At 34.4% G+C, this 23819-nt stretch overlaps 3 protein-coding genes across 5 annotated transcripts in view; 2 read left to right on the plus strand and 1 right to left on the minus strand.

Moving 5' to 3' along the window:
• Positions 1-1194: 1194 nt before the first annotated feature.
• Positions 1195-9675, plus strand: LOC149090092 (protein CTLA-2-alpha-like). 2 transcript variants are annotated; one of them, XM_089235539.1, is made up of 4 exons: positions 1195-1329; positions 1560-1666; positions 6484-6636; positions 9485-9675. In XM_089235539.1, exons 2-4 carry the CDS (start codon positions 1565-1567, stop codon positions 9515-9517), a joined length of 288 nt encoding a protein of 95 aa, XP_089091665.1. In that variant the 5' UTR covers positions 1195-1329; positions 1560-1564; the 3' UTR covers positions 9518-9675. The 2 variants fall into 2 exon arrangements, with proteins under 2 accessions (XP_089091665.1, XP_089091663.1); XM_089235537.1 differs by having other exon boundaries at positions 1274-1363.
• Positions 9676-14082: 4407 nt separating this feature from the next.
• On the minus strand, positions 14083-23138 carry LOC149090093 (transmembrane protein 248-like). Of its 2 annotated transcripts, none has more exons than XM_089232210.1 (8): positions 23064-23138; positions 22161-22273; positions 21096-21264; positions 19940-20315; positions 19625-19766; positions 18183-18336; positions 17104-17235; positions 14083-14409 (listed from the first exon to the last, which is right to left on the minus strand). In XM_089232210.1, exons 3-8 carry the CDS (start codon positions 21246-21248, stop codon positions 14392-14394), a joined length of 975 nt encoding a protein of 324 aa, XP_089088336.1. In that variant the 5' UTR covers positions 21249-21264; positions 22161-22273; positions 23064-23138; the 3' UTR covers positions 14083-14391. The 2 variants fall into 2 exon arrangements, with proteins under 2 accessions (XP_089088336.1, XP_089088345.1); XM_089232219.1 differs by having other exon boundaries at positions 22584-23095.
• Positions 23139-23370: 232 nt separating this feature from the next.
• Positions 23371-23819, plus strand: part of LOC149090094 (uncharacterized) — a 48237-nt gene continuing 47788 nt past the window's right edge. Inside the window, exon 1 of the mRNA XM_089232231.1 lies at positions 23371-23483. The gene's annotated coding sequence lies outside the window, so the exon portion shown is untranslated. The remainder of the gene's footprint in view (positions 23484-23819) is intronic.

Here is a 23819-nt window from a genome sequence, read left to right on the forward strand (position 1 = left end):
TGAACTCTTAATGCAGCTTTGGGGTGGCGTAATTAAAATCCCTACATTCTTAGTGAAAGGAAGGCACTGTTATAGGGTTTCAAATTCTAAAAAACAATATCGTTATAGAGGAATTTATTGTAATAAAGGATATCGCTAAGCGATTCTATACTAAGCAATTCCAAATAAGATTTGAAAAAATATCATTGTAGAGGCATTTATCATCGAGTGCCGTTGTAGCGAGGTTTTATTGTATATACAAACTCTTTAGCGTACGTAGGATTTTCTTATGGGGGACGCGCAAAAAATTTTAAGGGGGGGAGGGGCAGGAAAAATCCTGGCCTGGGTCTCTGCACTAGCATGTGGGGCCATGGGGGAGGAATCTTACGACAGTGGTCGGTCAGCTGTACATATACAATGCAGTCCAATGCAAAGCAAGATATGTGCTATAAGAAAAAACAATCTTCTAATCTCTCTCTCTCTCTCTGCTTCTTTCATACATAGGTGCATTTTGCCTGAAACAAAACATTCATGTCTATCACCATCCGGCGAAACCAACATTAATGCAGGGCAACACTGAGTTTTCTCTTTCTTATGTACTTGCAATCGCGTTTAAATGGGGCTAGAAGGGTGGAAAGGCTTTCTAATAATATTTATTACTAAGAGTTAAAGATTTTAAAAAGATCAAATCTTTTTAAGTTTTTCATATTCAAAATATCCAAGTTCTACAGAATATGGCCTCTGAAATTTTTTCGAACAAACTTAAAAAAATATTAAACTAGGCATTTATGGAAAGAAAAACTCAAAAAAGAGGTATTTATGGCATTTTAAATGAACTTCCGGGCTCTGCTTCTAAAGAACGTGATGCGTCGAGGTGTCTAAAACGTGAAAAATACAAAGACAGTTGACGACTAGTGAAATCTGTAGCTAGAGATGTAGCACCTGCTGTTATCAAATCAAAAAGGATATAAAATGACAATTAGCTCAAAACTTCATTAAAAAAAGAATCGGAAAGAGAAAAAGAGGACCAAAACTCTCATTTACAACCATCAACATCAATGAACATATGATTTGATTTTGAGTGTAAAAATGTTGCAAAACGGGCAACGTTTAATAGGCAAGCTTTGTCTAATCGTTCCAATGATTTTGATCGGGATCGAATGCATTTGAGAAGATAGTCCAACTAACGACTATTTATTGGAAAAAAAAGAAAGGCCTCTGTATGTGTTTTCCTCCAGGTGTTCGGAAAACTCATAATAACAGAAAAAAATTGTATTTAACTGTATTGAAAACTTTACGTCTTCCAATTTGCATCGGACTTTATCAACCGAGGCAGTTGTTTCCTGGAGAGTAAGTCGGATCGTTTGAGTATACAATAAATAAAGTATGTATTATTTGCCTTCAAATCGTGTCTATACAAAATAAAACTTTTCGTGTTTATAAATACCCGTGTTTCAAAAAAAAAAATTACAAACGAACAAGATTCCATTATCGTGAAAATTTAATGATAGAATTCTGAATTTAATCAAAGTTATGTATATTGTTTAGATACTCACTGTTTAAAATTCGAATATTTCTAGCGATTATGTCTTCTAGACGAATGATGCTTTGTCTTCTTGTTCTGTCGATGGTCACGATAAGTTTGGCCAAAGATCCGAGATACGATAAACTTTGGGATCTTTACAAGGTAAGCAAACACCGTTTTCATAATTAAATAAATGAATAAGGTCTACATAACGAGCATACTCGTATTTTATTATTCAGTGATTTGAACCTTATTAGTTTTTTCATCAATAAGTTTCAATTCGCTGAATAATTAAAAAATAATAATTTTCCACTATCACTAGGTAAGTCTTAAAAAACCCCTGGCAGGCTAAATTTCGAGTAAATTCGATGATAATTATTATAGAATTTATTTGAAACTTCTGTAACGAAGATGGTTTATTAATACAGTGAAATCTCGTTATAACTATGCTCTGCGGTAAAAGAAACATATCGTTGTAGAGAAATTTATCGTTTCATCGAGTATCGTTGTAGTGAGGTTTTCACTGTAGATCAGTGTTTTCCTACCTGTAATCTGTTCCGTGAGTACTTTGTAAGGGGTCCGCAGGATTATTTTTATTAACTACGATTGCTATATGCTCATAAACGCGGGACGGTAGAACATATTGAAACACGTGAATGACACATTTTGTGCTGTAAAATTGGATTTTTTTTAAATTTTTATAATATGTAAATTTGAAAAAAAAAAACCAATACATTTCGCATTTTATGGGAAGGTGGTATCCAAATTGACCTTCTTACGCTATAGGGCAGTGGCCCGCAAACTGCGGGTCGCGACCTCTTCCATGAACTGGAGGGGGGAGGGAGTTTGCGAGAGATTCCCCACAATAAGAACTTCCAAATAAAATATTCATTTTCATTTAAAAATGTCAAAACTTAAGAATGCCTCTATTCAGCTGAGCTAATTGCCATGCATCATATAGTGTAATTTTATCAAATTCTACTTGAATAGTAATCGATATATCGGCTCTGTCATGCCAGAATCAAGGACGAATGCTCAATGTCATTGAAAAAAAAAAAAAGAATGTGGGAAATGACGTTTTATAATGGTTACTCTAAGGAAGTTATTTTCTTAAAATGTTTTCTAAAGTGTGTTTCAATAGAGAGGATACGCATTTGCGTTTCAGGCACAACTTAGATAGCAAAGCAAAGTAAGCTGATAAGAAAAGAAAATTCGTACATTTGTGCTTCTGGAATGCGGCGGACGATATCAAGAGTTTGTGATATTTTTTTATATTTTTTATATTTTTACCTTTACAGGGTGACTTAGAGAGAATCACCCGATTTCGAAATTGTATATTTCTTGAAAATTAAAAACCCAGCATAGAATGATAAGTTATATGTGAATATACTGGGAAAAATGTGTCTACGTTTTACGAAAAAAAAAAATTTAATGGTTGATTTCAAGCGTAGAATCATTTTGTAATTTTGAAATCAGATGATTCTTAATCACCCTATATACGAAAACCAAGAACCATACACCTCGCTAAACTTCCATCTTACATAAAGGGCACTTAAAGCTATCCATACTTTTCCATTCATCTTTTTCTCAGCCACCTCGTTGGGCATTTTGTCTGTTGTGGCGTTGTATTTGTATATATTTAAGTACATAAAAAAAACAAAGCGAATATTTAATATGATATTTAAAAAAAATTGAACATCTTTGGAAGTCAATATCGCGTTATTAAAATCGAAACAAGCGTTCCGAAAAAGCTTTCGGGACTGCGAAAAAATTGAAATATCGTGGAAAACCGACATATAATGAGCCTATGTAGGGGTTGCGAGACATATGGTCAGCCAATGTACGGGCCTAGATAAAATTTTTTGGGCAAAGAGGGTCGCGCTTCAAAAAGTTTGCGCACCACTGGTATAAGGGAATCAGCAGAGAATTGCTTTTCACTACAGAGTGTCCGTGGTATCAAAAAGGTTGGGAAACACTGCTGAAGTATGAAAGTTTTTTTTAAATATTTAAAAAACTAGATTGGTTAGATATAATTTTATAACTAGATATTAATTTTTCAACTTTAATCTCAATGTTTCATGAAGCTTCATACAAAATTCTATTCATATATTTTCAATAATGCTCGCGCGTGTTACAGCTGAGAGTAAGAAATAAGCCGCTGTGCGCAGGACCGACCCTTTTTTTTGGTGGGGAGGGGCATGCTCTTCCACAGAAATTTGGAGTTTTTGAAACCTTTTGAAAAACACTTAAAATTAACAAAAATATAAAAATGTCGTCTGCCCCAAGTAAGCCTCTGGCTAAACTAGGACCCGGGTTCAACGCCCGCAGATCACACAGTGGTGGTCGACTGAAGTTTGTTTTCCAACTTCTAGGAGCGAATGCAGGGGGCAGAAAGTAGGGGGGGGGAGCAGGCGGGTCTGGTGCCCCGGGCGCTGAACCAGTAGGGGTGCCGAATTCACCCTTTAACAACTTCTTCTACATTACAAGGGGCGCTAAAATGCCGGCTTGCCCCGGGGGACAAAATATCTAGTTGCGGCCTTGCATGAATGTGAAAAGGATGTCTTTCACTGAAGACATTCCCTTCGCAGAGGGCAGGCAGACCTTCGACACGATACTTACACATCAGTGGTTCCCAAACTTTTTGGCTACAGCATTTTGCACTACCAGTGCTGGGCTCATAAAGTAAATCTCGTGGGGATGTATCCATTAAAGAGTTCAAAGAATTGGATTCTGTTGTGGCCAAAACAAAGACAACTTTTTCAAAGACAACGACACACTAATAACAAATAAAATAAAAATTGCGTATTTAAACTACCGAAAAAAAAAGCATCACAATTGTCAGCAAAACTCATACCATCGCTGTTAGTAACCAGGTGCAATTCATTTATCTGAGCAAATATATGGAACATATTGTTGCTTTTTCCTGGATGAATATGAAGACGACAACTCACGTATAAGTTTCTCAACCCTTGGCAATCACGAGATATCTCGTCAAACACGATCTGCTTATTTCGGTCATTCCGAAATATCTCTGGTTGCTAACACGCTTTTATTTCCAATGTGGCAATTATAATGCGGATCAGGAAAAGGTTCGGAGATTAAATTCTAGCTCGTAAAATACGAGTTCAGCAGACTACCGTTTCCGAGTTCTGTACGAAAATCATGGACCTAATCCACAATTCGGAAGGATCAAACTATCTATTTGAGCATGAATTGTGGAGTAAGTTAGTAGACTTGAAAATCTTCACTTGCTAGTGCCAAGGGAATTTTTGCGAAATACACAGAAAAAAATTTGACAAATGAGAATGGTGAAATTGATGAAGAGCATACATATTATGATGAAGACAGCAGCAGAGAAGAATTCAAATAAATTCATTCTACACATGACATCCAACGCAAAAAATTAAACGTACCTGCTTAGAGATAGACTAATCTGTCGTCTATCTAAAGTCGCAACAAGAGCTACATTATCTCCGCACCAAAATTCATTATTAGAATCAGTGGCGGATTAAAGTCGGTCGAGGCCCCAGGTGCAAAAGAAAATATTGGGCTCCTTAAATTAGAAAAATGTATGAAGTTTGGGTTTTTTGGGGCCCTTTAGAAGTAGCTCCCCCCCCCCCCCGTTAAATAAATCTCTGATTAGAATGCTTTTGGAAATATTCCAAAATATTTTTTAAAGACGTACCATGAGAAGAGCTCATATATGGATACAATCATTTCAACAGACAGCTACTTTCTGTAGTGAACCAAGAGACCTATGTTGATGTCACTCAGATTTTGAACCAAATGCTGCTATTTGAACTTCGCAAAAGCAGCTATTCAAAGCCTTTATAATCCCGCGAAAAGCGTGGATGTTGAGAGATATTTTGGTATCGCGACTTAGTTATTACTGACTGAAGTCAAAGGTTAAAGTAGGAGAGCGTAGAGAGCTACAATGTTAGCTTTCAACCAAGTACTTCAACACCTACCTTACAGTACATACGGCCGGTTTTTTTTAATTGAGAAATTTTTGATTTGAAATGTTTTTTTATTCGGGTTTTTCTTTTTGGGAACGAATGTGTGAAAATTCATTTGGAATTTGTTATTGCGAATAAATGCGAAATTTCTGATTTGAATTTTTTTTTTTGCGAATAGATACAAAATTTCGGATGAAAATTTTTTTTGCGAAATTTACGTATTCCTAATTATAGGAAAGGAGGTTATACTCCCCAAGTATCCCCAACAAGGAAGGGACAATTCCTACTCTTCATTCTTTCCCTACGAGGAAAAAAAGTTGTCAAGCGGGTGCTAGAACTCCCAATGCTACCGCAATATTGCATATGTAAATGGGGGCTATAGACACTACTACAAACAGGGGCGTCGGAAGTGTTTCAAGCCCATGGGTGCTCGTCTTAAGCTTTATGATTTCCATGTGAAATAATTATAATGCAGAATGAAAATACTGTACGGTAGTGTTTTTCACAAGACAAATACAGGAACAAACACTCAGACGGCTTCTATTTCTCCGAAATGTCAGACCAGAGTACGGAGAATAAACTTTTTCCTCGTGCGTTTCGAGCTCGTAAGATGAATATTTTCGTGAAATAATTGAAGACTTTATAGCGAATATTTCTTACTCTTAACTCCAGGTACAATCATGCATAATAAGTTTTTCTGTTTTTCATAAGTTCTAACCCTAAGCAAATATGAACTTTTGTAAGGAAGGTGGAGGGGGGGGGGGCTTATATATAGTATTCTTTGATTTAGAGTCATAAGGGAGGAAGCTCGGGACCCGTGACTTATAATACAAAAAGCCGCTAATTCGGGGCCCTGGGCACGTGCTCCATTTGCCCATGAAAGAAAAAAAAACACTGATCGTGTATATTTGTTGGATTTATGATTTTGTTGGTATTAGAAAGACAGTATCGTTTTAAAGAGTAAAGCATTTTTTTTACAAAGAAAAAATATTTATTTTACAAAGAAAAATATTTATTTTACAGAAAGATTTCTTTCTCAAGAAATATGATGCTGCAGAAGATGATAGAAGAAGAAATATATTTGAGAACAATATTCCCGAATTGGTATATAAAACATATTTGTATGATAGTGGTAGATCCACTGAACAGTGGGGCATTAATGAATACTCTGACTGGGTAAGTAAAGCATTGCTTTTAATTAGGGATGGTTGGTTCGATTAATTGGATCGGTTAATCGATTAATTTTTAATCACAGTTAGAAATATTAGTTGAGTTAATCAACTCTATAAATCAGACTGAAATTCGATTAAAAATTTTTATTAAAAGAGTTTGTGAATGATCGGTCACCCCTGACTGCTATGCAGGATTTACATCATAAATCCTGCAGGGGGGGGGGGAGAAGGCGCGTGGGGGGCATTGCCCCCCCCAGTGTCAAAGGTGGAGTCGACTGATCTAATGTATATATGTATATATGAGCTGACATCATCATCATCGTGCCCCCCCCCCAGACTTCCAAGTCAATCTCCGCCTATGGTTGAGGCATTGCTGTCCATTCCGCCAATCGCAGCTCCGGAATCGTTACTGGCAGCTGGTGACGTGCTGTCAAGCGTCTCCCTAGAGTGTCCCACACGTGTTTGATTGGATTTAGAACCGGGTCCCTTCCCGGCCAATCGATGTGTTGATTATCTTCACTCTCCAACAGCTCGACGACAGCCACTGTATGATGAGGTGTAGCGGTCGTCCATGAAAAGAAACTGAGGACCCATAGCACAAAAAGACCCAAGTGAGGAAGGAGAATTTTGGTACAATAGCGGGCACCAGTGAGTGAACTACCTTGGAAGACGTACAGGTGCCAAGCATGATACTTCCCCAAACAAGAACTCCGACACCTTCAAAACGGTCCCTTTGATGAAGTTGGAGGGATTAGTGTGTGCTCCCCGCTCTCTCCAGATGTATATGTGTCCAGAATCGCTAGTCAGACTAAATCTGCTTTCAGTGGTCATAGTGATGACGGACTCGCATTGCAAAAACCCCACCGTCACCACAGTAGTGATCGGCTGAAGTTGGTTTTCTGTGGTTTACAACTTCGAGGCACGATTACGAGCTGATCTAGTTAGAAAGCCTCGTCACAGAGAGTAGCAGGCCTACAACGTTAAAATCTTCAACTTCACTCATAAATAGAAAAATTCATAGCAGATGGCAGCACTACACATAACACGCTACACAGATGCAAACTTCATATTAGGTTCCCAGCACATACATGCACATTCCAACATGTACCAATTAATTAGAAATTCCGCAGGGGAATGTGGACAAGGTTCATGTGTGGTTTAGTAGTAGCAGTGGTCTATTAAAAACAAAAAAAATTACAATGATAAAATGTTACAAAAAAGATTTGATTCCAGAAAGTAGAATTCTGTAGATTGATTGGTCGATTAAAAATTTTTGATTAATTAGTTTAAAGTTTTAATCGATGCCCAGCCCTACCATTAATTCATGAAAAAGTAAAATTTTTGTTAAAATTAATCATTCTGAATTCGGAATAAATCACAAAAATCATAAATTTATTACAATTTACCCATGAAAATCAATTTATAAACTTGTAAGGGAAAAAAATCGATCGATTACTGTTTTCAAACAAATGTGTTGATTCGAATTATGCGAATTAAACTGTTTGCGCAGTAATCAGACAATGTATAAAAAAGTCAACCTAACAGGTTTTTATCATCACAATTTTTTCTGAAGTGTAAGAGATGGCTTCCAGAAGATATTTCTCATCATTTCGTAAATATGTTTTACAAAACTAACGTTAAATCTCTGTATGTTAAAAATGAATGAATTTGATTTTAAAGAAAGGATAGTTTCTATATTTAAAGATGACGTTTCCTCAAACAGGGCCGTCTTAAGAGTATCATGTGCCCCAGGGTCAATTGATTTTTCTGAGGCCCTACCAAACAACTTCTCGAAAATTTCAACCAGATCTCATTTTTGTGAGGCCCCTCTTCACTTGAGACTCCCGGGCCATGCCTTAAGACGGCACTGTCCTCAAAGCAAAGTTGAGAGAATCTTCAGCTGTGCTCAAAGTACGGTGTGCTGTCTTTGGATGAAATATTGGAGGACTGGCAGAGTGTAGAAAATTTTGCCCAATCTGGTTGCCCTCTTAGCACCACAGAAAGGGATGATTGAAAACTGATCGCAATTGCCAAGAAAAATCACCGTGCCACCTGATTACAGAGTGGATGAAGTACAACGTTCTTGTCTGTAACCGTTAACAGACTGAACATTATGAAACATTCAGTCAACTCAGAAGTCTACATGGATATTCTTGAAAAATTTTTGATTCCCAGTGTTGACAATTGGTTTGGAAAAATTTGTTTCGACTGACTTTACATTTCAAGACGACAATGCCTTTCGCCACCGCAGTAAAAAAGTTGAGAGGTATCCAAGAAGTGCTAACATTGCAACGACGGACTGGCCTGCCAACAGATGTAACTAATTAAGAATGTTTGGTACCAGTTGAACAAGAGGGTAGACTCCAAAAGGCCTAGTAACGTCATGGAACTGAAGCAAGCAATTAGAGACTGATGGGAAGAAATTTCTCCATCGTACAGCAAACAACTTATTTCTTCTATACCCCAAGGATGAAAGCCATCATCCGGATCAAAGATGGAGTTACGAAATATTAAATTTCTTGTTTTAGATCCCATAATCAATCATTTTTTCCCTCAAAACTGAGGTGATCTAATATTTTTTTTCTCGGGTGTTACAAATTTATAAATTGATTTTCATGGGCAAATTGTAATAAATTTATGATTTTTTTGTCATTTATTCCGAATTCAGAAGGATTGATTTAACAAAAATATTATTTTATTTGTATTTTAAACGTATCATTGCTAGTGTTTTCGTGGGTGAACGAACACTTTCCGCCAGGGATAGTAATCATACTTCAAGAATTAAAAAAAATTTTTTTTTTAATATTCGTGCATTTAATATGCATGCCATTTTCTTGTTTCTCTATTTTCAGACTGATGAAGAATTCAACAAAAAATTTGGCTGAATATACTCGTATATAAAGACAGAGCTAAAAAAATTTTTCTAGAATAAAACTTTTTCATGAAAAGTACATAATTTTGACAAAATGATGAATGAAAATCATGTACCATCTGATATAACCTGTTGCATTAATAAGCAGAAATAAAACATTTCCTTTCGGAATTTTGTTTTTTGTGTCATTTCATGAATGCCAGCAAAAATATGGTTAGAAATGCTGAAGCTTAAGTTGATGGGTACAGTACTAATTTATTGCTATATTTTAAATAACTGATAAATATGCATCCCATCAGGACATTTTAATAATTGAAATGCAGTAGGCCAAAGCAAAAAGCAAAGCAATATCAGGAGTAGCAAGTAAACATGACTTTATTACATTGTGTCTATGGTAAAAAGTAAATAACAGATGTATGATGTATATCACTCATCTATCGATAAGATGGAAACAAAAGTGTAGGCTTATGAGAGAGGAAGGCGGATTGGTTAATTGTGATTGACTGAGAAGGGCATCTGCAACTAGAGGTAGCTACATCAGGGGTTTTTAACCATTTTAGTTCCATGAACCTTTTGTGTCAGTAGAGTGAAAACCACAGATCCCATCTCTGAAAAGCGCTTTCAAGCACATATAAAATATAATAAAATAAAAACTACAAAACAGTAGTATGAGTATGTATTTCTTCTTCCACACCTTTTAAATACACAGGAAAACTTGTTTGAGGACAGCATTTACACTATATAAGTTTGATAAGAGATCCTTTACAAAATTTTGGGGTTGGGTATATTTTCAAAGTTGGACATGTTTCAGCATTTCAAAATTTGTTTATGAATGAAATCAGTGGAGACAGCTCTTAAATTAAAATTTGAAGACATCAGATGTTTCGGGAGAACAAAAAATGTATGAGAGTGATAAAATAAAATTCATGTCATGTATTTTAAACACTTTCTACTTATACCATAAACTGGGGTGACTGCCACTTTTTAAGGTTCTTCCTTGATATTTTTTGTTATACTAAAGGTAGCCTCATGGGTGGCAACTATGTGCCATCACTTATTCTTGCCTAAAACCCCCTGGAAGCAAGTCGCGGCACATTGTCGCACTCAGTTTTATTCAATTCCTGGTGTCAGTCAACTTTACTAGTAACCCATTAAAAAAAAATTTTTGCCCAAAATAAGATCATTTCTGAAACTGTTTTTAGTCTCTGAAACCTAAAAAACAGTTTATATACATTTTTAAATTAAAAACAACATTTATTTTAAATTTTTTCGGAACTTCTAATTTTCTAAAACATAAAAGAGAATAAAGACGACCCAAAACTTGAAATATAAGGCTCTTCTTAAAAAATAATACTATAAATATAACATTCATTTCTTCAAATCCCCTACAAACTCTTCGTCACTGCCAATTGGTCAAGGCTTCTTGATTTTCATTGATTTAGCTTCTCACTTATCAAATTTCATTGGCTGGGTCAGGCCAGGAATAAAATTTGCCAACTTTCTTCATGGCTCTTAGACACACCTCCCCAAAAATGATCAAAATTAGTGAGAATCCGCTCGCTTCTTATCGCACAAAGAGCCTTTTCAAGTGTTTCATTTTAGTAATTGCGGTAGGGTCGACCACCCGCTTCAGCATGTACTTGTGATCCATTGGTGGGACAATAAAAAATTACAAACTAGTGAAAAAAAGGCAAAAACAATGAAAAAACGGGTGGCACAAAGTCATGGCCTGATTTCCCATTTTTTTGTTTATGCATCATATTTCTGCCAAAATGCAGTATTTTTACAATTCAAATTGGTATTTCTAATCGTAACTCATACATAGAAATATTAACTTACCCAGTTTTCACGAAACACACCCTGCTGCACCAGGAGAGGTTTCACATTTGAAAAATTTCATTTAAATCACAATATAACATAAAAAATTTTCCAGACAACAGCTGACAAGAGATGATGCAATAAATGCAGTTAATGAGTCACCTACAGCTCCTGAATAGTCATGAAAAATCTTGAAGCTGACAAGCTTTTGACATGCCCCCCTGAAATGTTCTTTTCCCGTTCTTCACCGAATACAACCCGTATTCGGTGGTCACCTCCATAGGTGGCCACTTTTTTGCAGAACGCTGAATAGCTGTCTTAGAGGAGTTTCACTGTATATTTCTCACAAAAAATAGCCAGGGGAAGGACATTTAGTAAGAACACTCACCTATTTCTTCGTGAATAAATCTAACTTGTGAATAAATTTACAAATTTAATTGATTTAAAAGAAGGTTCAAAAGATGGCCAAATTCTCCCCCCTTAACCTTTTCAACACAAAATTTGATAGGTGGCAACTAATATTGAAGGACTTGAACCAATGTTTCCCAAATGTTACGAATAAAAAAAAAGTGAAGAAAATTTTCATTTGGCTATCAACTATTGATACAAAATGTTTGAAATTATAAAAAACATGAAATATGAAAGTATACTGGTATTAAAATATATGTAAAACTAAGAATATATTTATTAATATATATGTAAAATTAAGAATATATTTTTAAGATAGAAAGTTATTTTAAAATTTTAAAAATGGACTGAGGACAGCCAGGAGGAGGACATTTTCTTAAGAAATGAAAATTTGTTCAAGCAAATTTTAAAAATCCACTGATAAAAAAATTAAAAACCAAGTGGCGACTTGTCAGAAACTGGAATATAAATAGAAAGGGATAGAAAAAAAGTTCAGTGTCAAATGCATTTAATATAAACTGTTGGGAACACAATTTAGGCCAATTTTGAGAGAATTTCCCATGTCCCAACAATTAATTGAGAATAAAATATCCCAACAAAAACAATTCTTGTAAAAATCAGGCCAACTCTCTATGTGAAGAGTTGGCTATACGATGATTTTAGACATTTCTCATTACGAAATAAATATTACATAAAATGAGTATTACGTAATAAAATAATAATATTGTTTTTTTTCAGGAATTACTCAAACACAAGCCACTGACACTACCAACTGATGTTGGAGAGTGGCCATCTACAACCACTGCAGATGTCTGAAAATTGATACGAAGTCCAGTATAAGTAACTGACTTGGTCTTTTCTGTTGACTTTTAAGGTAGAAAGTTTTCTCAGAGCTATTATATAAGACGACTGTGTAATGGAGAACAAGTTCACTGGATTTGGTTGACATACTCTGTAACCATAAATTCTGTATTTTATTCTGCCTGCAAACTTTTTGAAAATTCACATTCATCTCTTGCTGGAGACCAAGGATATTCCAACTGGCAAAACTTGACCAAAGGGTTGACTAGTCATGAGAAGTTACCAACCTATGTAAAAAATTGCCAATTATGGCACGAGTTGAGCATATGTTTAATGTTAGGATAAAACAATTGACAAAGACAATGAATGCCTTATTCATTGTTAAATTTCTTGGCACTCAAGACTTAGCGTTTAGAGGTACCAATGAAACTCTTTGTAACAGTAATAATGGAAATTTATTGAAATTGGTCGAGTACATTGCAAAATTTGGCAATAATATGGCTGAACATTTGAGGAAGGTTACTACTACAGGTGAAACACATGCAAATTATTCAATTAAAATGATGCAAAATGAATTCATCTGGCTTTTGTCTTCCAAGGTACATGACACAATTTTGAATGAACTCAAAAATGTAAAATATTATTCAATCATACTTGATTGTTAAGGAGTCACCAAAGAATAAGGCAAAAACATGAAAAATACAAAAACTCCTAATACATTTCAACACACAATGGATGACGTCTTCAAAGGAAAAAGTATTTAACCACTAATCACACGCAGACCAAGTATCCTATTATCCTATTTGAGTTGAATATCAAATTTTCTCTCAGCTTCACTCTCACCATGATGTTTGAAGTGAGCAGGCATACTTTTTTCTGCTGAGTAACCAAGAGTTAAGATTTGGTATTCAACCAAAGTGGGATACTGTGTCAACGTGTGTGATTAGTGGTAAAATATTTTTTCCTCTGAAGACCACACCCATTGTGTGTCGAAATACATTGGGAGTTTTTGTATTTTTCGTGTGTTTGCCTTATTCGTTGGTGACTTCTTAATATCTTGGGCAAAAAGTTGATCTACTCTTCCATACTTGATTGCACACCAGGTTTAAGCAAAACCAAACAAATAATGGTGTTAGTAAGGTTTGTTAAAATTAATGAGAATGAGGAAATAAGCATTAACGAACACTCATTAGACTTTGTACCTATCACAAGTATTACAGAAACTACTTAATGTGTTACATAAATGGAATATTCCTCTGAAAAACATGAGAGGCCAAGGGGTATGACAATGGCTCCAACATGAAAGGAAAACGTGTTGGAAGAGAATACTAGGCCTTAACTCTCTGGCCTTTTTGTACCATGTGAGAGCCACCCTTAGGGGTGTGTGGCAGGTGTGGTCGCACCAGGCCCTGCATTTACAGTAACAATAATTCTTTCATAAGTTATGAATTTTCATCAATTCTGTAAATCTGCGTTTATATCAATTCCGTAAATCATGCTTAGTGGTGACTATCATAAATATAGTGTATATATTAATAAGTTTTGAAGGAGTTTTGTCATTCATATTTTTTTATTATTTCCAGTGTACAGTATACCTGATGAGCAGTCATTAAAAGTATCTATTATTTATTCTGCATGCATAGAAAATAACGATAAACACAGTGTATATCAGCATTTTTCTTTGCTGTATTCCCCTAACAGAGTATTCCAGAGTATCAGTGATAACTAAAAACATTTCCAAATATTATCTACATGTCATTACAAAGTTCATCCCCCATAAGCAAATATATATACACACACACCATGCTTTGAATATTTTTTCTTAAGTATTTTCATCTTTTTTTTTCTTTGAGAAGGCTCTTATGGGTCCAAAGGAACCTAGTGAGAAGATAAAAAGAATGTTTACACATATTAAACATCAATAGATAATCTTAGTTTTTCAATAATCAATCAAAGGACTGCAGGAGAAACTACTACTATTTTTAAAAAAAAAACTGTGTCAGAAAAATGTATGTAAATTATTTAAGTCAGAAAAGAATATAGAAAAAGCACACACATGTTCATTATTAAACATACACCGTCAATTTAGATGGTGTATTTTCAACTACTACTTACCTTATCATAGTTTCCTATGTGTAATCTGCAGATTAAACATACAAAAAAAATCACCTGAATTCATTCTTGTAGATTACAGACAGCTGAGGATTACCATATTTTAATGAGTATAAGAAACCCTTTTTTGCCAAAAATTGTGTCCAAAAGAAAAAGGTTTTTTTATGTGCGAAAAGAGTCACAAATATATCTTTTTCAACTTTTTTCCAAATTTTAAGCCCAAAAAATCAGAGCGTTCTTTACACATGTTAAAATACAGTAATTATCTGCCACTTTTATTCGGAGAAGAAAAAATGAAAATAAATATTTTAAAATCATCCACACACACAAAAAACCTAAAGAAAAATTACCAGATGGCTTACGGGAGCAAGCAGAAGGATACTTTCCTTTAAAAACCTGACCACACTTTTACATTCCTTTAAAATGACCATTAGTTGTCATGCAGATCTCGCTATTGGAATGATAATCCAAGATCTAATGATCTTACCTTTTTTTTATGTGTACATTCAAATCAAAAGTTTGCACACCTTTTTATTTTCACACATGGTTATAAACAGGAATATTGATGCTTCGTATTCTGTCTGTGGATTAAACGCTGCTGCAGATTGTTGGAGGAATTTCATCCTCCAAATTATCAAATTTCCCATGTACCAATCATGAATTCCCCACAGATTATTTGAAGGAAATTAGGAATATATTTTCTTTTGTGTCTGTGTACAATACAGTATTAATCATCTGAGCATTGAATATCTGAACAGTCAATCATTTCAACCGCTCAACCAATAAAATTACATAAACAGATACAGTGATTATGTGATTGAGAGAGGCATTAGAACAAATTGTTTGCAATTTCAGTGCTTTTTATTTCACCTTCCCTCTTTATAACTGATCCAATTGATGAAATAAAATCACACACACACAACTGATCTTTATATTATATATTATAAATCAAAATATGACCCCCTAAAGTATTCATTCTAAAAATCCCACTTCAAATATATTAATTAGAAGATCATATGTTCTGGTGTTCTTTCCCACTTAGAAATTCCACAATGCTGCAAAGTCTCAGTCATCACACAAAGATGCCACGCCATAACATACCACGTTTTTCAGAATACCTTGGGCATCAAAAAGAGATTGACATTTACATCGCTGCCAAAATCCAGACATTCTGAATGGGAGATTCAGATCCAAAAAAAAACCCCTTTTGATATACATGTAAACATTCACACACACATATATATATGTTCTTTTTTAATTCTCAAACCTACCATGAAGCACAGTTCAGTCGTCAGGCATTTTATTCAACCAATCACATTGTAGGAAGCTGAGCAAAGAAACCAAAAGTTAATTCTTTTGACCTTCTTGCAAGAGGAAGAACACACACACTCACTGGTTTTGTGTGACAGGGTCAGTTTAGGATCTGAGGCACTATGTGGGGCGCTTATGAGTGAAATTCCAAGACAGGAGATGCAATAAGCGCTTAGAACTTCAGTGATGTGATGCAATGATTGAATTGGCGATGTGATGCAATGATGTAAATTGGCGATGTGACGTGACAATGTAAATTGGTAATGTGTTTCAAAAATGTAGACTGAATAACCATCCTCACAGTGGTGAGTGATCAATTTTTTTTTATTATTATATTCCTTTTTCAGGTGAGTGAATGAACAAAGATGAAATGTCTCTCAACTGTATAAAATATGTCTGAATAACAAGTAAAACCATTAAAAATCTATACTGCGGCACAAACATAATTCTTACACATTTTATTGTGTTATTAAAACTCAATTATACAATTTGAGTGTGTTTATTTATTGCCTAATGAAATTCTAATTTAATTATTTAATTTCATAATATATTGTGACACGGCCCATGACATATTTGGACAGTGATTCATAATTGAAGTTTTTGTGCTCAGAAATGAAGTGGTGGAATGTGTTGTATACTTTGAAACTTTGACTGTTTCATTGCAAATGAGAAACAGTGGTTTATGCTTTACAACTGTGAAAAAATAAATATAATTTTAAAAACTTTATGCATATTTATTGCATATTTGTTACATTTTTTGCATATGCAAAAGTTTTCAAATCAATTTCTATTTAAGTTCCCACAAATGTATTTTTCATATGCAAAAAAAAAAACAACCCCTAAATGAATTTTCTTAAAACGCTATAACTGAAAAATTCTGTACTGCATTTTGAAATCTGTGGCAGGCTGGATAGAACCTTTAAATGGGTTGCATCCGGCCTGTAGGCTGTAGTTTGCCCATCATTGGTTTGGATAATTGATGCTCTATTGTAAATACTTTTTTTACTTCCATTTGCAATAATTCTTTTTATGGTAATCCAAATTGCTAAAAATTAAGCGAAAACTGCAATTAATATGAATAGAAAATGATGTAGGTGAGGAAAATAACAAAAATATCAAAGTGCACCAATCCTTCTTTGGATACTGTACCTTTTCAAATATGACAGTCTTCGTCTGAGGGTAACGACCTCTAATAAGAGCATAACACAATAAGGTGATTACCATTACGAACATGAAGTAGCTGGTATGCATCAAATGCAGGTTCACTATTGACCTTTCAGTCTACGAATAGAAAAAGCAAATATAAAGTCGAATGTAGAGGAAATATGACCATCATGTCATATAAAACTATAAATATGTTTGGAAAATACAACAGAAATTTTTGTGATGAGAAAAATTAGTATTTCTTTTACATGAACATCAAACTGAGTTCATCTTTTTTCATTGCTATAATGCATACAATTAAAAAGGTAAAAAATATTTATATTTATTATACATTTTTCTGAAATATATTTTACAGTTAAGTGGTAAACTTGTTAAAGAACTCATTAACTTAACAGGCCATCTGGTAGTTCTTACTTGGCATTCCAATTACAAAAGTGTCTATCAGGTCAGGAACATTTAAATTTATACACAAATAATATATACAACACAAACATAACATAACAGAATTTTACGGCATGCAACAATTTATTAGAAATCTCTCTGTGGAATGCTTAAAAGGTGCACGTTTGGTTCTATAGTAAATACTTCCCCCACTTATCATCTTTTGTGAGAGGTCTCATAAGTTAGCTTTTCCAGAATCATTGGAAACCAACTCATGCACATACATGTCAATTAGAAAGATAAGGTATTTAGTGGAGATTAATCTGAAATTATTTGCTAACCATGTCTTTTTAAATAAAATAAACAGTCAAAGTGCAACCAATTTTCAAAATGATTGTCTAAAATGAACCATATTGAATTTTCATAAGCCAGTACAGAAGTGGTATTTAGCATAAGGTGGATTCATGTTAGCAAAGTTTGTTTGAATTATAAATCCAAGAAGAGTCATATTAATGCCTAATGTTATTCCATTTTGAAATTGTTTTAAAAAAAAAAAAATGCTTGAAATATTTCAGCAATAAATGATAGTTATAACTATTTTTAATCAATTTTCATTTGATAAATATCTAAAATTTTTCAAGTAATTGATCTGCTGAAACATAACTTGAAAATAATTTGATTACCAGAGAGAGCATTTCTGTCAGGTATGGGTTTGGAATATATTGCAGGTGAAACAAGTCTTTATCAGCACAGAATCCATCATGTTCTGCAGCATAAATTTCGGTGAATTTCACTTCAACATCACCAGAATGACTTTGCCTACATTTTTCAGGACTTCTGTGAAGGAAAATAGTCAAAATTTAAAATTTTTTAAATCTGAGCAGATCAGATTGATATTTAATGATCATTCTCCTCCCCCCCCCCTCCCAACACCTGTAACAAAGGTTGGTGATGCTCTCTAGGACCAATGATGCACACTTTTGAGACCCATTGGAATAGGCAACTAACTTAAAAGCAACACACATATAGTGCAAGGGCTGCAACTGAGAATGATTTTCAATTATGTATCAATTAAAAATTCCAGAGAGACGTTTTCACAATAAAATATCTTTTAAAGTTGATAAGAATCAAAATTATGCTAGCATGGTGTGTATATAATGTGGTATAGCACCTGCATTGTGATTCACATATATTGTAATTAAAAATCATAATTTACTATGTAGAGTTCACACTGTTATATAGCTCACAGGAGAGAAAGTGCTTGCTGTAATTGAAAAATTGTCCCTGTTGTTTGCATCGTTGTAAAGCCTGCATTCACAGATTTATACCAGTTCTCACAATTCAGAGAGGAATAATGTAGACCACAATGAAACAAATTAGTGGAAAATATGATGAAAAAAATCAGTAACACATATATTATCCCTGTCCCCCAGAGTAAATCTCTATAGGATAAGTGAACATTTAACCACTTTATGATCAAGGATGTAATATTGTGTCCAAAAATGCCAGTGGAATAAATTTAAACTAGTTCTCTGTTTTCGTTTCTCTCATCATTACGAAACTTTAAAGCTTTATCGCAATCCTATATTTTTTTCCTCTTCATTTTTTCTATACCCTGATATTCATTTTTTTTCCACATATGATGTATCTTTCTACTTTATACATGTAAGAGTGAAAGAGAAATCTAATTTGTGCATACTCTCTTATCTTATCTATTATACTTTAGCTTTCATTTTTTTTTTTTTTTTGATTCCTTTTCTACTTTTCTTCTTCTCCTTTTCCCTTTTCTAACATACTGTTAGGTTAGGACAAGGTTACCTCTCACCCATTCATCAAAATAAAGATCATCTGAATTTGTTGCCAATCGCTTTCAGCAAAGGGGGTTAAATACATTTGAGGATTGAAATTTAGCATCTGGTTTATGGTTGAAACAATATGGTTTCTTTACCCCACATAGCATTTTATTTTATACAGGCTTATATACACAGGAAATTACAGTTTACCTGCAATGTTTTATTTTTGTGACTTCGAATTACCTTGCATGATCTTGAAGGCAATGATATAACCTGATTATGTATGGATTAATTAATATGCTATTAATCACTCTCTGTCAACATAGACTTACTTTGTATGAGGCAATAATTTTGAAGGCACTTGCATTGTTAAGCAGACCTCTTTGTCAGAGACACAAAATACATTTTCACAGCTGAAATTCAATGCTGTTGGGATGCTAATAGAAATATTCAACAGTTGAGATGATTTCCTACCTGAAAACATTTTAATAAAAAAAATTAAAATGAATTTTTCATTCAATGAATGTATTCAATATTGAAAAAAATAATAACATCAATGCAAAAATCATGAAAATCAACAGTTACTTGCATATGAAGTATCAATTATACCATACAGGCGAATTCAGTTTTTTAACGCATCAACTTACTATCAAGCTCAAACATCCTTCCTGAAATGGATCCATGCACAAAAAATGGGAGAGATTTCATGCTGCTCGTTGTTCCAGTAAATCTCAACAGGACCTTCACAGATGTAGTAACAGCTGTATGATCTTCAAGAATTTCACCTGAAACACTATCGACTACACTAGAGAGAACTGCACTCATACTTCTACTTCGATCTACCAAACGTGACATGGATACGTTGTGAGTCATGTTCATAGCTATTGGCTGAATAGTGGGATTCTGAGATTGGAAGACCTTTACTCCTTTCTGATTACTGGTAGCACCTTTATGTTTTGCGACTGACTTCTTTGGGACACACATGTCCACCTCAACCAATTTACTAAGAAATTTGTTCCAGTCCTGTGAAAACATCAATAAGAAAAAAATCACATAAAGAAGAAAAAATGTCCAAAAAGATGAATATCAAGTAGATTCCTGGCAAAATGAGCATATTCCATTATAATACTGATACATTAATTAATTCTGAACCATGGTTCTTTATGCTACTTACTGTAACATCAGCAATCAAAGCCCAAATTTTCTAATCAAAGAATACTACTTTTATTTCCCTATTTACCCCATCTAATGGAATTTAAGCTTACACTACTTTTCCCCATCAATATGTAACATTTTTCACAAGACTTTTCCTGGTGCTCGCAATTTTCGCCTATCACCATTGAGGCAATTTACTTTCATAAGTTGAGTCAGAATATTCTTTTGGAGAAACCTAACATATATCTAGCATTGTACTTGTAACGTGTTCACTCAGTAAACAATGTTATTCATCTTCAAATTGGAACTGGAGAAACCATGAGACACCCAGGCTCTATCACAAGAAGCAACATAAGCACTTCTGCCCCCAGGGGCGATCTGGGCATTGAAAATAAATGTTTAATGAACCCATTTTTTGTGTGGCAGGTCTCTTGTTCATTATGGCCAGACTTTTTTAAACCAAACTATTCCCACATCTTTAAGCTGGAAAAAAACAGAAAAAATTTTCAGCAAACACCATAGTGCATCATCACAAGAATCTTACTTCATGAGCTTGTTCCACAGCAAACTCTTTAATTGAAGATTTTAAACAGAAATTAGTAATGATTTTGCCCAAAAACAATGAGTATGAAAAAAAGTAAAGCTCACCATAACATCAGGATTTGGCACTTCACTAACTCCAATGATGTGTGCAAGTATAGTCATGGTAAGGCCAAATGCCATCAAACAGATGGTGAACATCAGCAAAGGAGGCTGATTCGAGGCAAAGCTCTTCAAACTTAGACATGGATTCCAGCCCATTATGACACAACAAAACCTAAGTGAAAACCAATAAGCATTTGTGTGTTAGAAATAACTAGCAGAATAATTTCAACATAAACTTTTGAATATCTAAATTGCAGTAGATTGAAATGGATGAATTCAAATACCAAAATAAGATACTGGTATTCAAGATTGTATTAATGGATGTGTGAGGTTGTGGTTGGAAAATTCATTTTCAATTTTCTTTTGAAATTGTTTTTCAAACATCATAAATGAACATACAGGGCAATTCAGAACTTACGGGCAAAACTTTAGGGAGTGACAGAACACATCTAAACAAGCAATTTTTGTCGTGCAATACATAGTTGTAGAGCAAGTGGTGAACCGCTAGATGGCATTGTCATGAACGTATTAGGTTTTGCCTTTTCCCATCATGGACTGCAGAAAGGCAAAAGGCTGCCTTTTCCTGGCTGTTCCAGAAAAAGGTGCCATGAATATAATTTATGGTGATGCAGATGGGACTGCTCTAGATGCCCAAAGTCTGTACCGGGGGTATTTTCTGACAAGACGCAAAAAAAACCTTAGAGCAACCACACAGATATCCATGCAAAACAGGTTTACTGTGGGGCTTCACACTCCTGACCCATCCTGTATTTACATAAAATGCATTTAACACTTACTGTAAATTATGCATAATTTACATAAAATGCATTTAACACTTACAACAGCAATCCTGAGATATGTCACACTTGATCTGCTTTATTTCAGTCACCCCAAAATATCTCGGGTTCTTAACATGCTTTTATTTCCAATGTGACAGTTACAATGCACACAAATCACGAAAATTTTAAAAATCACTTAAAGGGTTAAATCATAAAATAAACATGATGTACGAGATGTGCTTTATGAACAAATAATATCAACAATAAAAGGTTTAATATGAACACAAACTTGTTTTTCCTATAAACTTTTTTTTCTAGAAACCAGGCAATCGCATCGTTAATGATTGGTACATCGAGACTAAATAAATCATGATTCTCTCGATCTAGCTTGATTCTGTGAAGCTGAAAAAAAATATTTATAACAATAAAGATTTATAACAATATTTTTACGCACTAAAATTAAAAATTTAAAAAAAAGATTTACGGCTTACAAATTGAATCAGAGGCAACGACAAAACAAAATAGACTATACTTTATGGGGGAAATAATATTTTTGAGATTTAAATACAGCGAAACCTTGCTGCAACGATACTCAATATAACAACAAATCCTTCTACAACAATATTTTTTTCCAATCTTGTTTGGAAATTTTCTCTTATCTTAAACTGCTGCCTCTCGGTATAACGGTGATCCATCTAAAAAGGTACTCAACCTTAATAAGAGTGTACAGGCTATTTCATTGGTACCTGTAAATACCCCGCGTGATGCGGAAATGTGCTAATGGTCGCTCGAGAGATCTGAATCTGTGGTGTGCGTAACTTGAGTAATCCGGACCTCTGCCGCGAGTAACTTGAGTGATGTGAACCACTTAAGTGCGTTAGAACTGTGTCACGGGTTGCTTTAGGGATCTTTGAATATACCACGGGCCACTTAAATGGAACTGCACCGCTGTGAGCGATCTGTAAACGCTTCGCGGGTCACTTAATCACTCTGGAACTATATCACTCCAGTGATCTGAAAATGTGCCGCTCAGTTCATTTTTTAAAATTAGCTTCGAGGTCGCGGGCCACGTTACATGACTCCGAGGGCACGTGCGCTATGTGTTGTGCATGAATACTTTACAACGATATATATTCTTTGTTTTTCCGTAGTGCATCGTTTTATCGAGGTTTCACAATATATTAATTCATACCTTACAATCCACAATTTATCATAAAGTTTGTCAACAAATGTCAAGTGTTGCCACATTCTGAAAGTGAAATTGTTCATTTCTCACTTGACTTACTAGATTAGCGGCACTTAAATGGTACGTTATTTTTTTGTGATACCATACATTTCATTTTCTTCGAAATTTTTAATTCGTCAGGTTTTTTATGCATAACCTTTTATTTCTTTCCAGAAAATTATTCGTCAACTACAGCAGTAAAAATCTGACCGAACCAGAAACGCTGTCGTACATATGTAATCACGAATATACTTTCTTCTTCTTCCAGTCACCTCTCGAACTTCGCATGAATAAAGTCTCTAGTTCCATACGACTTTGATGAAATGTACGAGGAGTTGCAAGACGCAAAACCCGCGCAAAATCAGTTGTGTTTTGCAAATTGCTCTGGTAAGTGGAATGATCTCAATCTGTGACAAGCGATTCTCTTGGCTAGATTTTCTTTTTCAGCTTTATTTATGCCTTATCTAAATTGTGTCTATGTAAATAAATATTAGCTTTTTTTTTTTGTATTCATAAATTCAGTTTCGTTACTTTAGTCGCTTTCAATTTTCCCCCATGATATTTTTTTGCATTTCTTATGTAATGTAATCAAATTGCTGTGGCTAAAATTAACGAAACTCAATTGTTTTTAGACAACTATATTTCTTGGAAAATAAAGAAACATTAAAATAAGGGAAATAGCTATAGTAAAATCCCTTCTAGGAATGTTGGTATGGAAATTTT

The sequence above is a fragment of the Pholcus phalangioides genome, unplaced genomic scaffold, assembly GCF_987345545.1.
Source record: "Pholcus phalangioides strain wild (caught in Gottingen) unplaced genomic scaffold, Ppha-v1.0 ptg000001l_1, whole genome shotgun sequence".
NCBI classification, from domain to species: domain Eukaryota; kingdom Metazoa; phylum Arthropoda; class Arachnida; order Araneae; family Pholcidae; genus Pholcus; species Pholcus phalangioides.

Excerpts from the sequence above, each read along its gene's own strand:
- LOC149090093 (XM_089232210.1), bottom strand. The coding sequence starts at position 21,248 with ATGGGCTGGAATCCATGTCTAAGTTTGAAGAGCTTTGCCTCGAATCAG. Across the intron at positions 18,337-19,624 it reads AAATTATTGCCTCATACAAA|AAGTCCTGAAAAATGTAGGC; the intron begins GTAAGTCTATGT and ends TTTCCTTCACAG. Across the intron at positions 17,236-18,182 it reads TGACAGAAATGCTCTCTCTG|ACTGAAAGGTCAATAGTGAA; the intron begins GTAATCAAATTA and ends TTCTATTCGTAG.
- LOC149090092 (XM_089235539.1), top strand. The coding sequence starts at position 1,565 with ATGTCTTCTAGACGAATGATGCTTTGTCTTCTTGTTCTGTCGATGGTC. Across the intron at positions 1,667-6,483 it reads AACTTTGGGATCTTTACAAG|AAAGATTTCTTTCTCAAGAA; the intron begins GTAAGCAAACAC and ends TTTATTTTACAG. Across the intron at positions 6,637-9,484 it reads TTAATGAATACTCTGACTGG|ACTGATGAAGAATTCAACAA; the intron begins GTAAGTAAAGCA and ends CTCTATTTTCAG.